General features: G+C 42.3%; 1 protein-coding gene across 5 annotated transcripts in view; it reads right to left on the bottom strand.

Annotated features, from left to right (window-relative positions):
* Positions 1-21,081, bottom strand: part of OSBPL10 (oxysterol binding protein like 10) — a 293,987-nt gene that overhangs the window by 56,240 nt on the left and 216,666 nt on the right. For all 5 annotated transcript variants that reach the window (XM_055321640.1, XM_055321637.1, XM_055321636.1 and 2 more), the window contains exons 5-6: positions 16,588-16,798; positions 3,725-3,879 (exon numbers count right to left, since the gene is read on the bottom strand). In XM_055321640.1, coding sequence (XP_055177615.1) covers positions 3,725-3,879; positions 16,588-16,798 — 366 coding nt within the window. The remainder of the gene's footprint in view (positions 1-3,724; positions 3,880-16,587; positions 16,799-21,081) is intronic.

Genomic DNA, 21,081 nt, shown 5'->3' with positions numbered 1-21,081 from the left:
GAGGGGAGTGTGACACTGAGATTTCTAACAAGAAATAGGTATTTGGTTTTGTCCCCATTCCTGGCACAAGGCTCCTGAAACTCTTGGAATTCCTGAAGGGATGAGAAAGAAAGATAAAGGTGTCTTTTATGTTGATGAGTGACCTCTGGAAGCCCCTAGGTAACCTAAGGATGGTGACTGTCTCCAGTGGCAGTAACCCAGTGATTGGAGGGGTGGGACTGAAAGTCCCACTCCCTGACTTCCAAGGAGGGGAGAAGGGCTGGAGGTTGAGTTCCATCACCAAAGATTTAATCACGCCCATGGAATGAAGCTTCCATAAAACCCCAAAACAACAGGGTTGACAGAGCTTCCAGGTGGGTGAACATGTGGAGGTGCTGGAAGGGAGGTTCTGGGGACGGCACAGAAGCTCCCACACCTTCCCCATGCATCTCTTCCATCTGTTCCTGAATTATAAGCTTTTATAATAAACTGGTACATGTTTCTCTGAGTTCTGTGAGCCACTCTGACAAATTATTCAAACCCACAGAGAGGGATGTGAGAACCTCTGATCTATAGCCAGTTGGTCAGAAGCACAGGTAGCCTGGACTTGTGATTGGCTGAAGGTGGGGCAGGGGTGGGAGGGACAAGACAGTCTTGTGGGGCTGAGCCCTTAATCTGCAGGATCTGAAGCTCTCCACAGGTAGACAATGTTGGAGTTGAATTGAATTGCAGGACGCCTGGTCTGTGTCCAGTGAACTGGATTGAGTTAACTAGTTGGTGGTATTAAAACACATATCCAGGGGCACCTGGGTGGCTCAGTGGTTGAGCATCTGCCTTGCCTCAGAGTTTGATCCCGGGATCCTGGGATTGAGTTCTACATCGTGCTCCTTGCGAGGAGCCTGCTTCTCCCTTCTGCCTCTCTCTGTGTGTCTCGCATGAACAAATAAAATCTTTTTTTTAAATCTTTTTATTTTATTTTTTTTAAAGATTTTACTTATTTATTCATGAGAGACACACACAGAGAGAGAGAGAGAGACACAGGCAGAGGGAGAAGCAGGCTCCATGCAGGGAGCCTGATGTGGGACTCGATCCCGGGACTCCAGGATCACGCCCTGGGCTGAAGGCAGGCACTTAACCGCTGAGCCACCCAGGGATTCCCTAAAAAATATTTTTAAATAAATAAAACACTCATCCATGGGAGCGAGGTACACCTTTTATACCCTAATTATTGCCTCTAAAGACTTAACACAATCAAAGCAACAACCCAGAAAAAAAAGGTTTACTCAATTAAAGTACCATAGTAACCACAATCCTGAGTTTCCCTGGTGATCATTTACATAATAACTCTATTCTCTATATCAAAGGGTTAAGGAACATTCTCATAAGAAATTTTCAGCTTCTCATAATCTCACTTCATTCCTTCTTGGGTCATTTCTCCAAATTGTACAAAAAGGAGGCAATGAAAACATTTTCCTTTTCCTGACAGGAAAACTACTGGGTCAATATTGCTAGCTTCTTCCATCCTTCAGACAAAAGAAAAAGAGAGAGAGAGAGAAAGAGAGAGAGAGAGAGAGAAGAAAAGGAAAAGAGAAAAGAAAAAGAAAAAGAAAAAAGAAAAGAAAAAGTGACAAAGCACAATGTCCTACAGCAAAAATAGTATCCAACCAACCTTAGTTGTGAGGGTTGTGAGAATCATCTACCAGAGCTGTCCCTGGAAAAAAAATGAAAGGAGTCTCGAACTCTCCCTTCTCAGAAAACCATCAAAACATCATCATGCCCCATAAGTCCTCACTGCCTCGAGCAAGGACTTAACCCACCAATACATGACACTTCTCTGACCAGAACAAAGGTAATACAACAACTAGAAACTAATGGTGTTCCTAACATATGGGGGGGAAAAAGGTCTCCCTCATTCTTCACCTTCAAAGTATTTTTAAAAAGTTGAACTTGGGAGCTAGTTACTTCTCGTGACCAATTATATACTCTTCTGCTGATACTGGTGACTGGTCAGGCCTGGGAGGCGGGCGGGGAGTGGGGAGCGGGGCAGCAATTCTAAGTAAAAAGGACAGACCTGGGGACGCCTGGGTGGCTCAGTGGTTGAGCGTTTGTTTGCCTTCGGCTCAGATCATGATCCCAGGGTTCTGGGATTGAGTCCCACACCGGGTTCCCCTCAGGGAGCCTGCTTCTCCCTCTGCCTGTGTCTCTGCCTCTCTCTGTGTGTCTCTCATGAGTAAATAAAAAACCTTTAATAAAAAAAAAAAAAAAAGGATAGATCTGGCCTCTCAAGCTTCATTGTTATAGAAAGCACTCTCAGGGAAGAAGAAACAGGAAGGAGGATTCACAGAATGGGGAAGACCACCAGCCCTAGTAAGTATGCTTATTAGGTTATGGCTGCTGTTAGGTTTTGCCCAAGAATGCTGCTGGGAAGGAGACCCTGAAAAATTGTTACCAAAGACCTAATAACTTCCTTCCCTATCCTTAATTTTTTCCTAGAGCAAGACCTTAAATATATTTATAATGACGTGAACCCCCACAGGTTCTTTGCCAGGGAAATGATGGACAGTATAGTTTTCAACCTTTCAGCAGCCTGAAATGCCACCTCACCCAAGGCTCTCAAAAGACCAGTAGGACGGCAGGGCTCCCACCATTTACTCCATTGCCAACTTACTTCCCAGTTGACCTTACGTACCAGCTGCCAAGTGTTTTCAACCTGAAACTCATGGTACAGGTAAAGGAAAGTGCCTTGGAGAATCTCAACATCCTTTGTTCGTTTCATACCCTGCGAAGACACCTTATAGATGCTATGAAATATTTGTAGGCAGGCTGATCCTGTCTCATGAGAGCCAAGCTACTGAGTTCCTGTTCCAGAATATCATCATGTGAAGCTTGGAAAACATTTTCAATCGATGACCAAGACCATTTGATCCAAGAAGCTGCCTTGGGGCTCTCAACCATCCTCAACAGATTTATTTTACGAGGGCCCTACATTTCTCAGGCTAAGTGACTTTAGTCAGCATTAAGTACAACCTTTAACACATCTTTGGGTACATCCCAGCCCAGTTCACAAGGGCACGTCAATAGACTGTGCGCATCAAAAGAAAAATGGAAAACAACTTCCCTCGAGGCATAAAGTTAAATCAACAAAAGGAAGCGCTGTGTTTGGCTTCCTTCGAGCTGCCACTTCGAAGCACAGTTAGTCAGGAGAGTCCTGTGGGCAGAGGACAGTCCACGGAGCCTGCCGAGGCAGGGCAGCTACCCCCTGCAGCCGGGGGGACGCCCAGGAGTCTCAGCCACTGCCCGGGGGACGCTGGCCTGGTTCTGGAGCATGCAGGGGTCGAGCATGTGAGGCGGGAGCTGATGTTAGCACGAACCACATGAAGAAGCCATTATTCAGGGGAGTGACATAATATATTGTAACTGCTCCCATCATGTCAACAGGCATCATTTTAATGGGTGCATTTGAATTTCTCCCACTTGAAGTTAAAATGACTCCCATTTCAATGAAAATAGGAGCTTCCTCATTGGTAGGATCACATTTCACCCACGGCAGCTGCCAGACACAAGAACAGAAGTGCCAGGCGTGCACAGAGCTGATTTTGTCTCTCTCCAGGCAATGCTTCCATTTTATAATTTGTCTCCTCTTAAAACAAAGAGATGAGCAAGTTACAAATATAATTACTACATTTCTGAACAAGCGAGAACACAAGCCACAGAAGTGCTAAGAGAGAACTAACGGCTCGCTTACCTCTGGCTCGGGCTGCAAGCTTTGCTCATCTTCAGTGGAGTTTGGTAAAATCGCCCAGGTTATGTTGGCACTGGCTGATGGCAAAGAGCCAAGTGTCCCATTTTTCAGCTGCTCTGTGGAATGTGACTTGGGCCCGTGCCATCCCAGGATGTTCTCTGCAATAAAGACCTAGAATGATGCCAAGTATTTTCCAATTTAAACATTTACAGCTCAAGAAATATTTGTACCTCACTATATATGGAGATGGACGTGAAATGGGCCCAGTTTGAAGTGGATGGTGGTAAATTTAAGTGGGCTTGTTCTGAATGAGGTTCCCAAGTGTAGATATGGATCTATTTATAAACCAGTTTCTGTGTAATGGCAGTCAGAATCACTATGGGCTATTTCTTTCCCCATCCTTGGCACCGCCCCCCCTTCAAAAAAAAAAAATCGCATTCACCAAAGCCAGATTTTCTTAAAAGTGTTTTTCTTAAGTTTTTTAAAGAAAAAATATTTATATGAAAATATAAAGTTAATGAATAAAAAATGAAAATATAAATATAATTAAAACATTATAATAAGTCAAATTTGATCAACAATGGGGTGCTCAAATTGTGACTTTTGGGCTTTTTTTTTTAGATTTTATTTATTTATTTGGGGGAGAGAGAGAGAGAGAGAGAAAGAGAGAAAGCACAAGCGAGAAGAAGGGACAGAGGGAGAGGGAGAAGTAGACTCCCCATGGAGCAGGGAGCCCAACTTGGGACTCGATCCTGGGACCCCAAGATCACAACCTGAGCTGAAGGGAAACGCCCAACCGACTGAGCCACCCGGTGCCCCTCAAACTGTGGTAAAAATTACAGTTGACGTTATGATCACAATTCTGAAAAGTTGCCTGCACCACGTGGCCCCCACCTCTGCCAGGAGATATGGCTGCTGTGGGAAAAGTCAAGAAGCCCCATCACTAAAGACAGGTGCTCATTCCATTCTAGCAAGAAAAATTTTTTATAAACACCAGTCTGATAAACCAAAAGCATGTTTCTAATCATCCCTCAACCCTTAGGGGAAATACTTTTTTTTTTTAACTCTATTAAAATTTATTTTAGGAGTCAGGTATTATTATGGAATATCTATATATGTTCACTAGTGGGGACAGGAGTAATCACAAGGAATTCCTTTACCAATTCCACCATTAGAATAACAAACTCAATTGCCCCCACCCCAGACTCGGTTCTCCATCTAAAAGCAGGAATAAGGGATGAAAAAAAGGGAGGCTGTAGTGGATACAGCCTTACATGAACTGGAACTCAACCTTGCAGGGTCTCTAAAGTTCCATCAGTAGGGTAATCATATCCATTAAGCCTTTTCTTTTTTTTTTAAAGATTTTTAAAATTTTTATTTATTTATGGGAAACACAGAGAGGGAGAGGGAGAGACACAGGCAGAGGGAGAAGCAGGCTCCATGCAGGAAGCCCGATGAGGGATTCGATCCTGGGACTCCGGGATCACACCCTGAGTCAAAGGCAGATGCTCAACCGCTGAACCATCCAGGTGTCCCTTCATTAGCCTTTTCATTATTGTTACTCAAAGAAAAATCTACAAGTATCCCAGAATTTTGGCACCATGAGAGACTCCGGTTGATGGAAACAAAATAACAGACGCAGAGGAAAAAGCTGTGTATGTCAATGTGTCAGTGTGTATGGTACTATCAACATAAGCATATTTTCAGGCAGAAATTTTTTAAAAAAAACATCAGGTGTTCAGACATCTGGGTGGTTCAGTTGGTTAAGTGTCTGCCTTCAGCTCAGGTCGTGACCTCAGGATCCTGAGATTGAGCCCACATCAGGCTCTCTGCTCAGTGGAGTCTGCTTCTCCCTCTCTCTCTCTGTGCCCTCCCCCCTCTCTCTCTGTGCCCTCCCCCCTCCACCTCCATCTCTCTCAAATAAATAATCTTTCTTTAAAAAAATATTTTATTTATTCATGAGAGACAGAGAGAGAGAGAGAGAGAGAGAGAGAGGCAGAGACACAGGCAGAGGGAGAAGCAGGCTCCCTGTGGGGAGCATGACGCAGTACTCATCCCAGGTCCCTGGGATCACGCCCTGATCCAAAGGCAAATGCTCAACCACTGAGCCACCCAGGTACCCATTACAAACAAATAATCTTAAGAAAAGAAAAGAAAAGAAAAGAAAAGAAAAGAAAAGAAAAGAAAAGAAAGAAGAAGGAAGGAAGGAAGGAAGGAAGGAAGGAAGGAAGGAAGGAAGGAAGGAAGGAAGGAAGGAAGGAAGGAAGGAAGGAAGAAAGAACACAAAAGAAGTGTTAGATCACATAGCTGTAGCTGAAAAGTCTCAAGTGGCTTCTCACGACAGTTGGAATACAATATAGCTGCCTGGCTTGCATGACTTCCTGGTCTTACTTCCCCTTCTCCTCACTGCTCACTACGCTCCAGTCACGCTGGTAGTTTTTCCATTCTTCAAGTGATCCAAGTTTGTTACAGTCAAGAGCCTTCACACGTGCCGTTCCTTCTGCTCAGAATGCCACCCCTCCAGTTCTTCTGCGTGGGGGAGAGGTCTCCTGCATAAATCCAGGGGTTGCCTCAAATATCACTTGTTCAGAGAAGCCCCCTGGGACCTCCTCTGCCAAGGCATTGCCACAAAGGCGCTCTCGGTCCCATGAGTCAGTTTATGGTCTTCATAGCACTCAGCGCTATCTGAACTCACCCTGTTCATGCGTTGGTCTATTGTTTTTCTGTCCTCCCTAGAAGATCTGCTCCTGATAGCAAAGACAATACTGCCCTTGCTCATGGTTGGATGTCCAGAAACTAGAATATGGCCTGGCAAAGAGTATGCATTCAATAAATCTGTGCCAAAATGAATGAATATTACAATTTTCATAGACAGTAAATTTCAAAAGGAACCTGCATTTTACAACCTCCTAAAAGCTAAGAACTAAGAAATGGCAAAAAGGGAGACAAAAATCAGAATGGATGGTGGTTGCAAGGGGCTGGGGGGCGTGGGAAGCTAATGTTTAATGGGTATGGAGTTTATTTCACCAGATAGAGTTCTAGAGGTGGGTTACACAACAATATGAATGTCCTCAACACTCTACTGGGCTATATACTTAAAAATGGTTAAGACAGTAAATGTTTTAATATGTGTGCTTTACCGAATTTTTTAATGGCAAAATGGCATCTATGTTATCAGTTCTTGATGTCATTTTTCAAAAAGGTGAAAACTCACAATACTAAGAACCAAAGGCTGAAAGATCAGCTTAAGACCAGACTTGGGAAGAATCCCATAAATAATAAGGCAGATGGGGCTGGAATAAGAAAAACCAACTCAAGCTTTAAGACATCAGAATCTGCCCTGAGAAAGGCAGAAAGAGACTTCATACACCTGTCCTGCTGACCAACAACTTCTTGGGGACTGAGAGTTGGATTCAGATCTTAAATACTAGACAGCTATCTCATCAGTACAGGAGTATTACTTAAAAAAAATACACACACACACATATAAAACACAAGTAGTAAATTTCCTCTAGAATAATTAGGAAAGCTTAAAAAGCACTAAGAAAAAAAAAAAGAGATCTGCTTGGCTAGGCAATCAAGATATGCTTCCTCCATGACTCCCACACTTCAACCCTGTTCCTCCCTCCCCTCTATACCACCATCATTTAGAGATGATAATCTGGGAGACAATGAGGCAGGTGTAGAGTCCCTAGGCAATGACAGATCACAATCAGCAACAGACAGGCCAGGACAGGAAGAGGGAAGGTAGCAATGCATGCTGGGGAATGTAGTTCTCTGTATACTCTAAGGATTGAGCCTATCAAAGAACCAGTGAGTGAGGACTAGAAAGAAGACCATGCTAGACCAATCCAGGTGCTCTCATAAATGATCACTTAGTTTGAAAGTCTGCATAGGCCTGCCTCATTTGAGGATAAAGAAGAAAAATTCTAACAGTAAATGAGAAGGATTGTATAGTTTGGGAAACAAAATGGAATCCTCAGAAGGCTTATAAGAACTATACATCTCTGATATTTCTAAAGTAAGGTAGCACAGAAAACATCAAGAAAGGTATATCATCAGCACAGCACAAAGTAAAGCAGCCTCTATGAAACAAGAACAGAAATATGGAGAGAAAAACAAAGGTGAAAAAGGAAATAAATACATCAAAGAATTATCACGAGGAAAGTGAATCAGCATTAGTAGAGTTAAAATTAACACTGAAAACAGGAAAAGGAATCAGCACTGTAGAAACTCAAGTAAACAGTATTTAAAGATAGGGAAGTTCTGCCAAGGTAGAGTTGTAAAGAACACAAAGACAACAGTGAGACAGAAGAAAATGCAAAAGGAGTGCCTGGGTGGCTCAGTCAGTTAAGCATCCAACTCTTGACTTTGGCACAGGTCATGATCTCCGTGTGGTGGCATCAAGCCCTGCATCAGGCTCCACGCTCAGTGGGGAGTCTGCTAAAAATACTCTCTTTGCCCCTCCCTGGCTTGTGCGCGTGCTCTCTCTGTCTCTCTGAGAATGCAGAAGATGTACAACAGAGATTCAAGAGACCCTGATGGACAAAGATGAGGTCAATGGAACAGAAATAAAACAAATAATGACAGAAGAAATAGCCCAAGTGGAAGAGCTGTGCATGCTGCTGATAGAGTCCACCACATTCCAGCAAAGACAATGGGAAAAGACACATCTAGACACAGTTTGGCAATCTTTTTTCAGGCTTTCCATTGCTGAAATTTCAAATTCATATGAAAGTAGAATATAATGAATGCCTAGCTCATAGAGTTTGGCAATGTTTTTAAATAACAAAATTAAGAGAATATCTTTCCAATCATTTAAGGCAGAAAAGTTAGACTTGCCTTAAAGGAAAACAAACTAATTTTGAATTTTGCTACAAAACACTAGATATCGGAAGGTGAACAGGTGAAGAGAGGAAGGCAAATGAAAGTCTATAGGTTTGGGGTGGGGAGAGAGGCCAAGGGATAATGCTGTCTGCAGCCAAATTATTTTGCTCTACTAAAAAGAGTCAACATTGTTTGAGCTTTTGGGAGGTGCCAAGGATTATTGCATGCAACTTACATATATTAACTCATCTACTCCTTAAAACAACCCATGAGGTAGGTCTTACTGTTATGCCCATTTGACAGAAAAAGAAATAAAGATGCAAATAGCCAGTTGGTGGTAGAATCAAGATTAAAACAGAGACAGCCTGGTTCTTGAGCCCGGACTCTTAAACTCTACACACTGTATGTTTTCCTAGAGCAGAGGAAGAGACTCAAAAAAGTTTCCACCTTCTGTGGGAAGAAACTACTTGAGGACATGTACCAAATTATGAAGAAAAGAAGCAGAATCAGGAACTCAAAACTGGAAAAGTCATGCATTAAAAGGACTGGCAGGAAATAAATGAATAAATGAATAAATGAATGAATGAATGAACGGACTGGCAGGGCAGCCCAGGTGGCTCAGCGGTTTGGCGCTGCCTTCAGTCCAGGGCATGATCCTGGAGTCCCGGGATGGAGTCCTACATCAGGCTCCCTGCATGGAGACTGCTTCTCCCTCTGTGTCTCTGCCTCTCTCTCTCTGTCTCCCACGAGTAAATAAATAAAATCTTTAAAAAAAAAAAAGGGGGTGGGGGGTGGGGTGGGGACTGGCAGTGTGCACTTTACCCAATTAAATGCAGAGCTGGGGTGAGGGGAAGTAAAAAGTATACTCCTCCTGGGTATAAATTTTAAAGTGGCACCAAGACACTCAGTCATCAAGATAAATGACATTTTCACACAATATTTTTAAAGCCAAAATTAACAGAAAAAGTCTTGCAAGACTCGGTCTCCCTTGCTTCACTGTGCTGAATCCTTGTCTTAATTTAAAATTTGGTATTTCATTCATCCTGGATTATTTCTGCATTACTTTTGGTTTAAAAACACTTCATGAAAGCATCAATCATCTTAATTACTTTGGCACCCCTTAAATTTGTGTTCAAGGTGAGTGTCTCACACAACTCACCCCACTCCCAGGCCTGGTAGTGAACTGAGATAATTTTTCTAAACATGGTTACATGACTGAATATTAAATCAAAATTATTTTAAAGATATTTAATCATTCTCACATTAAATATTAAGTTAATATTAAAATAGTAACAATAGCCCCCATATTATACTATCAAAAGTTGGGAAGCATATCAAAGTAGCAGGAAATTAAAGTATGCTGAGTTTTCATCATTAAAGGAGACAGTCAAAAGGAAGTGTCATTCTTGACTTTGATTATTAGAAAATGATAGGTTAATAAGCCTGTTTATTATAGCATTATGTACAATATCCAAATTATGGAAGCAGCCCAAGCACCTATCCATAGGTGAACGGATAAAGATGATATGGTATATATCACACACAATGGAATATTACTCAGCCATAAAAATGAATGAAATCTTGCCACTTGCAAAAATACAGAAGGAGCTAGAGAGCATAATGCTAAATTAGTCAGTCAGAGAAAGCAAATACCATATGATTTCACTCATATGTGGAATTTAAGAAACAAGACAAATGAGCAAAAAAAAAGAAAAAAATATAGGTTAAAGAATGCTTATGATAAACATAATGTAGAGGCGCTCAGGGGGCTTGATCAACTAAGCATCTGACTCTTCGTTTTTACTCGGGTCATGATCTCAGGGTCGTGGGATTGAGTCCCAAATCAGGCTCTGTGTTCAGCATGGAGTCTACTTGTCCCTCTCTTCCTCCTCCCCACCACACTCTTTAAAATAAAGAAGTAAAACTTAAGGGAATCCCTGGGTGGCTTAGCGGTTTAGCTCCTGCCTTTGGCCCAGGGCCTGATCCTGGAGTCCCAGGATTGAGTCCCACATCAGGCTCCCTGCATGGAGCCTGCTTCTCCCTCTGCCTGTGTCTCTGCCTCTCTCTCTCTCTCTCTCTCTCTCTCTCTCTCTCTCTCTCATGAATTAATACATTTTTTTAAAAAAGAAGTAAAACTTAAAAACACAACCAAAAACATAATGTAACATTCTTAGAATTTATATACATATTTCTCCCAAAACACTAAATATGGTGAGTCAAGGAAGTACCACTTATGTAGCAAAATAAAGAGAAAACAAGAAAAGCCACATGGAAGTAGAAAAACAAAAAGTATAAAGGACCCTACCAGAAAAACAAACACCAGTTTAAAGACAAACAAATGGACTACCTTACTCTATTGAAAGACTGTGTCCTAAAGCAAAACACAAGTCTAGACCATATTTCCTTAATTCTAAGACATGCCCATTTTGCATTCCCACACCTGGGAAACAAGTTTGTGCTAGTGTCAACGGTGTGTCAGATTTCATTGGCCTTCCTTCTTGGCAGCAGAGAGGATAATGGTGTATTTGCTACTGATGGCGCTTGACAGTTGAGAACATATGCCGCACCTATAGAAAGTGACTCAAGAAAGGTCTCAAGTAGGAAGATGGTCAAAAACAGACCAAGACGTACAAATGAAAGGACAGCTGGGAACAAATATTACCTCGTGGCTGCTGACCAACTGTCAACTCAAGTAGCCAGAGATCCACAAGTTTTCTTGCCCTCTGGGTACACCCAAACGCTCATGAGTAGGGAGACCACGGAGGATGACACAACAGAAGAGAACAGGAAGGTGAAGGGTGGTCCACCAAATGGTAAATCCAGTCCCGAAGACAGGCTTTTTGACACACAGCTGTGCTCCTCACATGACACACCATAGTAGACAGAACGACACAGGGAACAAGGAAAGCAACTATAAATGTCCTAGTTCCCCAAACCATATAGAAGCAGAAAGAATGCAACAGAAGATTTAACTGTGGGCTTTCAGACTGGACTGTGAAACTGTTTTCATCTGTCCTTGGCCTCCGGTTCAGCCTTGCTGAGAGTGCTGAGAACTGCAGTTCCCATGACGAGGGCTAAGAGGCTCTGCCCAGAACCAGTGACAGGTGACAGCACCTGTCCCTCTGCCTGCAACACAGGGAATTCATGCCTCCTCTGCTCGGCAAACCTAAAAGCGTTTTCCAAACTAGAGTAAGATTGATATTTACAAATGTGAAGACAACAGAAGCTACGTCTACATTTACGATGGAAAGCTACGATGTTAGCATCTGACTGCTTTCTTTAGGGAGAATGTGCCACTCAAAATCTCCAGCTGGATAGTTGTAGCAACAACAACAACAAAAAACCCACCCACCTGAAATATTCCACAATGCCAGTTTTTCTTTTTTTCTCCAACATGCTATTTTTGGAAGAATCTTCACATTTCCATCTTGTCTCTCACCCACAAAATGAGGGAAGGTTGCTGACATGGGGCACGTTCTTAGCAGAAGCAGAATGTGTCGGGAAAGAAGGTGGAAGAGAGAGACAACAAAGTGGAAAGAGAGGAGCATGGAGGTCTGAAGGCATCGCTGTCACAGCACAGAAGGAAGGAGGCCACCAGCTAGAGAGGCCATGAAGGCCTTAGGACAGGCTCGCCTATTTACCCTTTTTTGCCAAACCCCAAAACAGAAAGGTCAGGGCAACTGGCTTACTGACCAGCAAAAAAAAAAAAGCCTCACAAATCTTCTTAGAGAATGAAAAAGTTATTGGAAGGACAAGTTAAGAAAAGCACTCTAAACTCTGCCCTGCTTCTCCTCTCTCCAATTACACATCTCTTCATCTCTTGTCCTGATATATGTCCAAGGGCGCATGCATGGGTCACCCACTGTAAATCCCCAAGGTTCCACTGTCACTCACTCTGGCAGCTCTGATGCCCATGTTTCTCCCTGACATGCCTTGCACCAACCATGCTGTCAGCATCCAGCTCTTACCTGGCACTAGAATGTATTTGTCTGGTTATAGGTGTCTGCTCTGACTTGGAACCATGCTCCCTGGATCAAGACCAAAAAGCAAGGAATGAGCCAGGAGCGCTGCCGACGGAGTGCTCTGCATCCCAAACTATTCAAGGGGTCCAATTTCTCTCCCACACTGGCAACTCACCTGAAGCCCCAACCCTCAAGTAGTTCAGCCTTTTTCCAATTGTGAGTGAAATCCTGCCTGTCTCTCCAAGTAGAGTCAGAGGCACGCATCTAGACTGAGGAGAACAGATACCTACCTGCCCCCATCAATCATTTGCCTCCATCAAGCTATTCAAGTGGATTCAGTAGTCCCCAAGATCAGAACTACAGAAATGGAGGCCCCCAAAAGGGCCAAGTTACTTTATTAATCTGAATTACAAACTTCTCCATAAATGGAAATTAAATGAAACATTTCAGGCCACTATATCTTAGAGATTAACATCCGAGACAGGTCTAGGAGTCCAAAATGCATACATGGTAGGCAGATGAATACTGAAATATTTTTGGATTTCAGTTTAGTGGCTCCCTTGCTTGAGATGAAAGGAGCATTAAGGAGCAACATTTACAGACAAAGGCTCCAAGGCCAACATATTCCCCAGAAGATACAATGAAATGCTATGGAAGATGAAATGCTACAAGCCACAAATTAATTTTTGATTCAGAAATGGGGCGGAAGAAATAAAATGATGCAAGGGGAAGAAAGCAAAGAGGTCTGAAGCCAGAACAATGTGAGTGGATATTTAGTATGCTGCGGGTAATCTGTGCCTCCCTGCCCATCGAACATTTAAAGGAAATCCTGAAAGAGTGTCACTCTAATGAGATTCTGGATTTCCATCAACCCAGGCTGGCACTCCTTAGACATAACCATTATGTTTTTATCAGTGGGAGTCAGGCTTCTATAACTGCTATCAACTGCAAGAGCCCTGTGATTCTAAACAAAGGTATTTTGTGGTGACACTCCCCCAGTTATCACATTTCCTTATTCTGCTAGCTTGAAATTCTGGAATTCCATTTTAACTGCAGGCAAGTATGATGTTTTGGATGCAGCAAGTAATTCATCTTTTCCCTCACCATGTGCCAGAGATTGCACAATGTTTTAGAATTCAAGGGGCTGTTATATGAAATATTTTTTAAGAGGGTTAAAAGTTAAAAGAAGACAAAAAAACAAAATAATCTTTGTGATGCTTCATGCTCTCTCTATCCTCCAACCTTTAGCCAAGTTCTTTGATAAAAATGGTTAAAAGGAGCGGAGGGGATGAGGGTGAGTGAAGGGGATTAAAAGATACAAACTTTCACTTATAAAATAAATAGGTCACAGGGAGGAAAAGTATAACACTGGAAATACAGTCAATAATATTATAATGCACTTAGGGGCACCTGGGTGGCACAATCCATTAAGCTTCCAATTCTTGGTTTTGGCTCAGGTCATGATCTCAGAGTCATGAGATCGAGCCCCACATCAGGCTCCAAACTCAGCATAGAGTCTGCTTGAGATTCTCTCTTCCTCTCCCTCTGCCCCTCCCACTCGTGCTCTCTCAAATAAATAAATCTTCTAAAATAATATTTTAATACATTTATTGTGGTGAGCATTTAATAATGTATGAAATTCAAAATGCTGAATGACTATGTTGGACAACTTAAACTAATTTATTATAGGTTAAACTATACTTCAATTAAAAATGAGGAGAGAAGTAGAGAACAATAGGGATTCATAAGTTTGCTATCATTGGAGGAATATGTTTTTAATATGGATATAAGATAGTATAAAAACAATTAAAAAAAGTAGCTAAAAGCAAGGGAGGATTGACAGTCAAATGGGGTAGGACTGTGGGACGGGGCAGGGAGACTGTAGGAGGTAACACTGTACACAACATAACTTCAGGGATATTGCTTGATCCTCCCAGATAATTTCTATCTCAACCTGTCATCACATCTGAAATTCCACCTTGAGCTTTGTTCCTCTAAGCCATAAAAACACCAGAGACTCAATGAAAATCAGGAAAAAAATTAGAGATCTGCTAGAAACCAGCTCTGAAGAAAGATGTAAGGGATTCATCTTAAGAATAACAAAATGGTTCAGGTGTGTATTTACCAGTGAAAGATTCTTGAATATGCCCAGTAGGTTGCAGAGGCCTGAAGTTAAGCTTTTTTATGGGCGAGACCCCAGGCATCATGAATAGCCCCAGTGTAGCTCAGAATCTGTGCCCAAGCTCCAATGGGGTCATTGAGATTCAGTCCAGATCTGAAAATGTCAAGGAGTCTCGTGAGGGCTTCCGCATCAGAGTTTCATTTTTTCAAGTTGAGAAGGAAGAGGAAAGATAGAAGAGCAGATTTGGGGACCTTTATTCTGTGCTTGAATACACATGCATACATCTCCTAAGGGATCCTGCACCAGAAACTTTTTCTTTTGTTATGAAGGACATTAATAGAGCAATTGGCAAATTTTAGTGAGGTCTGCAGATTAGGGAATAGGACTATATTCGTGTTAATTTACTGATTTTGATCACTGTGCTGTCATTACATAGGAGACATTATATAAAGGACATGATACAGTGTCTCTTTTTTTGCTAAGGAAAAACATACTGAAGCATATAAGAGTAAAGATATAGCATGCCTGCAATTTACTCTGAAGTGGTTAGAAAACTATAATATCCTTATATACAGAGAGAAGGGAGATGATGAGGCAAATGTCATAAAAACATTACCATTTGGGGAATTTGGAGATGAAAAGATGACAATTTTTCATACTATTCTCATGACTCTGCCAGAAGTCTGAAATTATTAAAATAAGGGAAAAAAGTAAAGAAAATAAAAGAAACACCTGCCAGTCAGACAACTGTAATGTGAGCAAAGCACTGTCACTGTTCTGGATTGAACTGGTGGTCTGTTCAGGATCAAACAACCCCAGGCAGAGGAAGGCATCTGCCATAAGAGGAAGCACCTGTCTCTCATCTCAGCTCTGTTGGGTGACTTTGGGTGAGTCATTTACTTGCTATAAGCCTCAGCATCTCATCTGAATGATGGGCATCGTGTCATCCAGTCTGTGAAGATTTCAGAAAACGTGCAGCAAAGGCCAAACAGTGGCAGGATTGGAGCTCAGGAAATGAAGGTGGGTATGACATAACGAAACTTCTCTGGAAAACCAACATCCCTCTTAACCTCAGTGCAACCAAAGGCCAAGAGGACTTGAAAAAAGCATGAAATACAGACTGTCACTCATAAGCTAGTTCTGCTTTCATCATCTAAGTTGTCTTGTTTCCTCATTAAGTGAACCCAGGGCAACGAAGCTCAAGGAGGCTTCTGCTGGGCTCTTCATTCTAACACTTCATAATTATATATGACATGACCAACCTCAAGCTATGTTCACCTTTATCACAGCATTTAATCCTCACGAATATCTTTGTATCTGCTTATTGACTGAACCCTCCTCCAAAACGGTTGAGGCATCTTAAGATCGAGTATTATTATCTCTACCTTCTTGATAAAGAGCTAGAAATGCTTCTGGTAGATATTCCAGAGAAATGCACACGCAGGTCCAAGAGGAGGCCTGCAGGTGGATGCTCACTAAGTGACGCGAGCAGGGCAGGGTACCAGAAGCAATGCAGGTGTCCCTCCTTCATCGGAGCGTGGGGTAAATCACGGTGGACGCACATCACAGGAGCAGTTAGGAAAAAGGACCGCATAGCAAAGTATCTCAAAAAAACAGTGTGGAGTGCGAAGTCACAAACGGAATGAGATACAGAACATGATGCCAGCAAGTCTAAAAGAATTTCCATAGTATGCATGTAAACATGTTAGTTAAATGTTTCATGGGATGTTATAGTTCTAACTGGTCAAAGAAACAGATATTCCACACTGGATAGAGAAGGAGGGAGGGACAAATGGAGAAACAGACGGAATAAAAGGATAGACAGATGGAAGGTGGTTAGATGGTGGATTTAAAGGAGGAAGGCCATGCAACACACACCACACACACACACACACACACACACTCACACACACACCAGAAACTCATTTGCATACATGCCCACTGGGCTGTCTCACCTGAGGCCCCTGGCTTGTGGCTGGGCTGGCCTGCATGGTGCACACTCTGCTGTAGCAGGTGCAGGCACTCCCCAAGGCAGCTGAGGGTTGCAGCGGAGGTAGCTTTCAGGAGCAGCAGATCCTGGTCCAAGGCAGTGAGGGGGCCGGAACCTGGCAGAGACTCGATGGCGTGCACGAGGTTCTTCTGCTGTCCTTCCACCTGGTTCATCATCTACAAAACGGGAAGACAGCAAGGAGGTGAGAGCGAACAGTCCTCCTTTCAAAAGGTTGGGTAGCAGCTCTTCAACCCAGGGGCTGGACAAGAGAGGAAGTGGGGAGGGAAAGCATTACCCTCTGGCTACGTCCCAGTGGTGGGAGAGTCAGCTCAGAGGGTGTTCAGTACACGCTAGTGCTTTGACAGTGCAGGCCTGGGGGGGGGATCTAAGTGACATCTGCAGCTCTGATCACAAGAGCATTTTAGAATCACTGAGTTAAAAGGGCCCGTGAGGGCCATCTGCATTTATCATTTTACTGATCTTCTGAAGGCAAGTCAATAATAAATATGTTAAAGGTAGAAGTCTTTGGGATTGTCATTAAGGTTCTTTCTTTCCAAAAGGTTATCTGAGACAGTGGACGAACCCTGGCTTGGCCTCAGAGCTAGGCTAATTCCTTGCTCTTCCTCCAGCTCCAATGCCTATCTCCTTGGCAGTCTTTTTGAAGTTCAAGAAACAGAAGTGAAATTTCAAGCTGGCATTTCCATAAGTGAGATCACAGTGAAGCCAGCCACGAACTACTCCACCCCAAAGATGCTAAATCGGATGTGACTTTCCTAACACCGTGTGAGACACTAGGAGGAAGAGAAAACCCAGCAACTCTAGAGGCAGCCCTATGCCACAGCTGAATCTACGATAACCCCAAAGAACCATTATTTGTGTGGCCTGGACTAACAATAAACCACAGTCTAACTGCATCTTTGAAATGATAAATCAAGAAGAAAGGATGTCAAGAACTAGAAAAGCACTTGACTGGTTAACTTGTGAGTTTCGTGTCCCCTGTGTTCCACAACTTTCTAAACAAGATGATGCACATAGAGTATACATCTAGCAAAAACAGCTGCTCTGAGAAAGCAGGGTGCGGGGTTTGGGGGAGGCAAAGCAAACCGCCCAAGTTCCCAGGGCTGCTTGCCATGAGAGGCTGCAACCAGCTCCCGATTTCTAGACTCTGGTCTTTTCTTTTAGCTCCCCACACAACCATCCTTAATTTGAGGCCATAACTCATGCTTTGTCACTGTCTTCCCCAGATGATTCTTGTTATCCTTACAATGTCACCAGGTGGGGAGAAGCAATAGTTCTGCAGGGACCACTGGACTTGGGACACAAAACTCATTCCACACTCAGCCTTATTTTCCTATTTCTTTTTGAAAACGGGTACCTGCTTTTTTCTGTCACTCTGTGTAGTTAACAGCTTAAAAAAAAAAATAAAAGGAAAAAAAAAAAGCTCATCCATTGCAATCCTACTTATCAAAATAGGTACCATTACTTCAAAAAGATCACTTTTTAAATCACTGCTAAGCCTATTGCACAGACAATAGGAACTGTCTTGGAACTGTCACCTCAATGTGCACACCAATCCTTTGGCCATGCAAATTATTTTTTTGCAGATTACAAAGGTCATACCTGGCTATGCTGGCTCCTAAAAAAGTACCTGGGGCATAACACGAGCTCAACAGGTATTCATTTCTGCCTTCAGGTCTTTGCTTAAAAGTTACCTTCTCGGCAAAGCTTTCCAAACCACATTATTTAAAACTGTATTTCCAGTAGCACCCAGCTGGCTTAGTCTGTAGAGTGTGAGATTTGATCTCGGGGTTGTGAGTTCAAGCCCATGTTGAGCGTAGAGATTACTTAAAAGTAAATCCTTAAAAAATAATTGTATCTCCAGCCCAACCCTTGGCACTCTTCTATCCTTCTTACTAATTTTTCTCCATAGCACTTACCACCTTCTAACCCAACTTATAATTTACTTATTGTGTTCATTTGTGCTAGTGTGAAAGCAGGGATCATCATAGCTGAGCTGTTTGCTGATATATCCCAAGTACAGGAAAATAGCTGTGAAATGAATAAATGAATCCTGTCTCACTCTTCTCTGAGGTGCAAAAGAACCGATTTTTGACATAAAGTCTACAGAAATCATTATACTCAATCAGCATAATATGGCTGAAGATTTATTAAAGGATAATACCTCCATTATCAGTTTAGGCTTACCCAGAAATACTACCAACTGCTTAAATTTAACTTTGCACAAAATAAAATGTTTATGTATTCTTTGACAGTTCTATATATAGAACTAACAGAGAGAATTGGATTTTGAGCTGTCATAGTCAACATTTCTGTAAATTCCCACCATAAAATCTTGTCCTAGAAACATGAGGTGTTGAAAGGGAAGAAGAAACCTTAATGAAGAAACATATAATATATTGTTCTTGACTATTATGGATGATACTGTAATGCTTAAAAGAAAAGTGTGAAGCCAAGCCATTAACTATATAGGATACGCTTGTGTTTTATCAAAAAAAAAAAAAACTATATTCCAATTGTATAATACAGAATAAATATTTATTATTTTACAAGCATAAAGTATTATGTAAATCTCTGGTAATAAAAAAAAAAAATCAGAGCAGCCCGGGTGGCTCAGCGGTTTAGCACCATCTTCAGCCCAGGGCGTGATCCTGGAGACCTGGGATCAAGTCCCACATCAGGCTCCTGCATGGAGCCTGCTTCTCCCTCTGCCTGTGTCTCTGCCTCTCTCTCTTTCCTCTCTGTGTATTCTCATGAATAAATAAATAAAATCTTAAAAAAAAATTGACTTACAGAATCCTCTACTCCATTACAACAGAGACATACCCAGAAATGGAATCTATGTATCTGCACTCTGAAAAGTACTCAATATAATTGAGAGCTTCTCGTCAGTGCCAGAGGCAGGATGACCTGCTAGAGGGGGCACTTGAATTGGCAGTGGGGGTGGGGTGGGGTGGGGTGGGATTTGACAGTTACAGTGATTTGAGAACTTTAGGCACTGAGTGATGGCGGGGTGTGGGGGGTAGGAAGGGGGTGAGGATGCTAAATGTCCCACAGGCCAAGGCACAGTCTCCTAAAACAAGACCTGTTTTGCTCAAAATGCCATATGCCAATACTGTCCCACTGAGCAACCCTATGCTAGAGCTTTAACCAGAAACTTGATAGATTTCAACATCTTTCTGGGTGAACTGAGCCTAGCACAGTGTTTGACACACAGCAGATGTTCCCTAAAGATTCATTTTCTCCCCTTTTGCTATGTGATGCAAAAACAGAACTATTGCCTTTAATGACACAACTGATGTCATCTTCACTTGATGTTAGTTTCATCAGGCTCTAAAAGAAACTGAATGAACCCTCAAAGAAATGTGGGATTCCCTATCACAGTTATTACTGTTCTAACGTTTCTAAGGCTAGGAGGCACCAGTGAAGGGTCTTTGTCAGACTTTGGAAGAACATGTGTTAGTTAGCTTTTTCCACAACTAATTTTAAATGAAGAGCACAAAGACAAACACGGCACTGAAAAGCCATATGCAACAGTAACAATAGCAAATCCTTAAAGCATTCCTTCTCCCCTTGAAGGATCCTCCTTTTTTAAAAAAAAAAAAAAAAGTAGGCACCATGCCCAGCATAGAGCCTAACACCAGACTTGAAATCATGACCCTGAGATCAAGACCTGAGCCGAGATCAAGAGTCAGATAGATGCTTAACCAACTGAGTGACCCAGGTATACCAGCCACCCCTATCGAGCTTCCTATGGGCTTATCAACAGAAGAACAAAGCATGAATAAGCTCACCTACTGCTACCAGCCTTTGAAAAAAGTTGAACCACTTACCCTTAATTAATATAAGTTTTACATCAGAGCCATTAACACTTTTTGTGAAATACATCAACATCATTTGTGGTCTTTAAAAACAAAATGCACAAGTTTCATTTCTTCCTGGCATTACAGAATCAGGGGCATCACCATCTTATAATACAGGTGTGCAAAACAGGACCCCGAATGAAATTTCACCCCGGAAAATGTCAACTCTGAGGTTGCAAAATCAACCATATGTAGGTCACATTGAACTTCACAGATAAGCAAATGTCACAGGGAAGGGAAAAAAAAATCCTATGGCCCATTTTCACAGGACAAATAATGGTATATGTACTACAAAATCAAATCATAGGAGTTAAGGCTAATAAAATCAGTGGCTGCAGATTTTATTGATTTCAATAAAGCTGTGTAAAAAGAGATTTCAAAAAAGAGGTAAGCAAACCTAGCTAAGAAAGTCTCTTCTAAAATAGGCTCAGGAGGCCATCAGGGAGGGACACCTGCATGGCTCAGGGGGTTGAGTGTCTGCCTTCAACTCAGGGCGTGATTCTGGAGTTCTGGGATCAAGTTCCATATCGGGCTCCCTCTGGTGAGCCTGTTTCCCCCTCTCCCTGTGTCTCTGCCTC

Source organism: Nyctereutes procyonoides, unplaced genomic scaffold, assembly GCF_905146905.1.
Source record: "Nyctereutes procyonoides isolate TBG_1078 unplaced genomic scaffold, NYPRO_anot_genome, whole genome shotgun sequence".
NCBI lineage: Eukaryota > Metazoa > Chordata > Mammalia > Carnivora > Canidae > Nyctereutes > Nyctereutes procyonoides.
Note: the sequence above shows the minus strand (reverse complement) of the source record. Positions and strands in the feature narration are given on the sequence as shown.